We start from the raw sequence: 2,342 nt of genomic DNA on the forward strand, positions 1-2,342 counted from the left end.
TTTATTTATTTATTTATTTTAAACTCTGGAGTGTACTGAGGTAGCTGCCTCATTTACTATACAGTCAACACAACAATAGAAAAACCTGAGAACACAATCATATAAAATATGTCAAAACAATGTTTCAAACTTGTTATTTGTAAAACAAAAATAAAAATAAAAACTAAAATAAATAATCTGAGGAGCCATTTGGGACCCGAAAGAGTCGGATTTTTTCAGTGAACCGATCCAAAAGAACCTGTTCTCTAAAAAAAAGAGCCGAAATTCCCATCAATAGTGACTGAGTGAGAGCACGGAGTAGAGCCTCCTGTGCTTACGCATGATGCAAACACTTAGGCGGAAGAAGAAGTAGTCCCATCAACCGAGCGTCACTTAGACAACATCTCAATCGTTTGGATACTTTTCACCATGTTTCTGTTTAGGATACACCTCACCTCAGAATGCGCAAGTGTCAAAAGTATTGATATTTTGATTTCAGAATCGATTTCAGAGCATAAAGATCCAGAGATCGGAAGTATCGATATTTCAGGATCGATCCGCACATCACTAGTGCACCATATAGGGGGACTGCCATTTTAGTAGTTGTCCACTATAAAGGGCAGTCAGTGTACCTCGAAATCTAGTGTTTATTCGACGTACACTCTACACATCCCATCATGCATTGCAGTCATGACCACATGGGAAAGGAAAGAGAAGCAGAATCTGTCCGTCTGTTGTAATTGTGCGACTGTAATGACGTAATTAACTGGAAAGTGTTTTTTTCATTTAACTGGTGAGTCCGAATCAGGGATTCCCAACCATGGTCCGGGGACCGGTACAGATCAATAGGTCATTTGGTACCGGGCCGTGGTGGGTTATGGTGGAAAAAAATGTACTTCAGTTTTACTAACTTACTTCATTCAAAAAGAATCCAGTCATACTTTCAGACTGATGATACTAACAGAATAAAGTCTCGAAGTTATTTTATTTCGATTTATTTAATGATCCTTTAACGATGGCGCAATATTACTGGCCGATACCGGCCGACCGGTCCTTGGTACAAACCACTAAATGAATTCATTTTAGTAAAATAAAAGAAAACATTTCTCTCTGCTTTTTTAGGGAACTGACGGGATGTTTGAAAACGTGCAGCTGAACAACCATTCAAAGGCACTAGTGTGGAGCTAGAACTGCGGTGACGTGAGGGGGAGAAAGGGGATTGAGACCAGACCCTCAAAGGAAAACTCCTTCAGATGTATTAACCAGCTTCTCTCCCTTGGTATCTCAAGCGTGCGTACAGCACTTTAAAAGGTACTGCAGGTTCTCGTACTGACACGTTGGCCCTAAAGCTTGGTACATAGCTGACATAGCTGTCCCTCAGGGACCATGGTGCCGTGCAGCAAGTGGGCGACAGACATTTACTTATGAAGCAGATGTGGCGGAAAAAAAGTTAGAAGAGCTCAGGGTAGGAAAAGTACTTTTGTGTTCTGTTGTTATTTATTTCCTTCTGTTGCCTGAAATAATATTCCTTTAGACAACAGTGCATTTTCTTTATTTATTCTTGTAATTCGTTCAATAGAGCCAAAAAAAAAAAAAAAAAATCACCATCTTTTTTTTTCTTAACTGTCATTGAGAACACTGCTTTAAAACTGCTGATCAGATTAAAATTAAGATGTCATGTGAATAAGGTTTTGTTATCAGCTGTATGTTCTGAATAAAGGACTTCTTTGTGTATCGGTTGGTCAAGTCTAAATCATTCTTCCTGTCGGTTGTTTCTTGATGAATCAGCCGGATCACGGTTCAATTCCTTTGAAAACAGACGAACAAAAAAAAAAAAAAAAAAGCAAAATAAAGTTTCCTGATCAGTTTTTCTACTGTCAGTACACTTCCTTGTCAAGTTAAAATGGAAAATACGCAGGCGTATGTTTGCAGTGGCGTTCTTTTTGGAGTGTTAGCAGAATAAATACAATAAATAATAAAAGGCAAACCTTTTAACTCGCAGGCCACAATTGTCCTAAAATTGAACAGGGGGAGCCGGGTCAGGAGCAGATAGATGAAGCATTCGTGTGAACAAAGATAAATAATATGTAAAAGTCATGCATAAAGGCTGAAATGCTAATAAGCTTTTATCATTTTCTACGCAAATTTAAAAAAAAGTGTATTTCAAATCATAGCTTCTTTAAGAATCCAAGGCAGAGTTTTTTATTTATTTATTTATTTTAAACTCTGGAGTGTACTGAGGTAGCTGCCTCATTTACTATACAGTCAACACAACAATAGAAAAACCTGAGAACACAATCATATAAAATATGTCAAAACAATGTTTCAAACTCTGAAAACATGTTATTTGTAAAACAAAAATA

General features: G+C 37.4%; 1 protein-coding gene across 1 annotated transcript in view; it reads left to right on the top strand.

The window, feature by feature from the left end:
- The window catches only part of LOC103380083 (UPF0577 protein KIAA1324-like), a 22,361-nt gene extending 20,648 nt beyond the window's left edge, over positions 1-1,713 (top strand). Inside the window, 1 exon segment of the mRNA XM_025056412.1 lies at positions 1,102-1,713. Within this exon segment, the coding sequence (XP_024912180.1) occupies positions 1,102-1,167 (66 nt within the window). The 3' untranslated portion in view covers positions 1,168-1,713.
- The last annotated feature ends 629 nt before the right edge of the window (positions 1,714-2,342 follow it).

The sequence above is a fragment of the Cynoglossus semilaevis genome, chromosome 6 (genome assembly GCF_000523025.1).
Source record: "Cynoglossus semilaevis isolate Cse_v1.0 chromosome 6, Cse_v1.0, whole genome shotgun sequence".
NCBI classification, from domain to species: Eukaryota; Metazoa; Chordata; class Actinopteri; order Pleuronectiformes; family Cynoglossidae; genus Cynoglossus; species Cynoglossus semilaevis.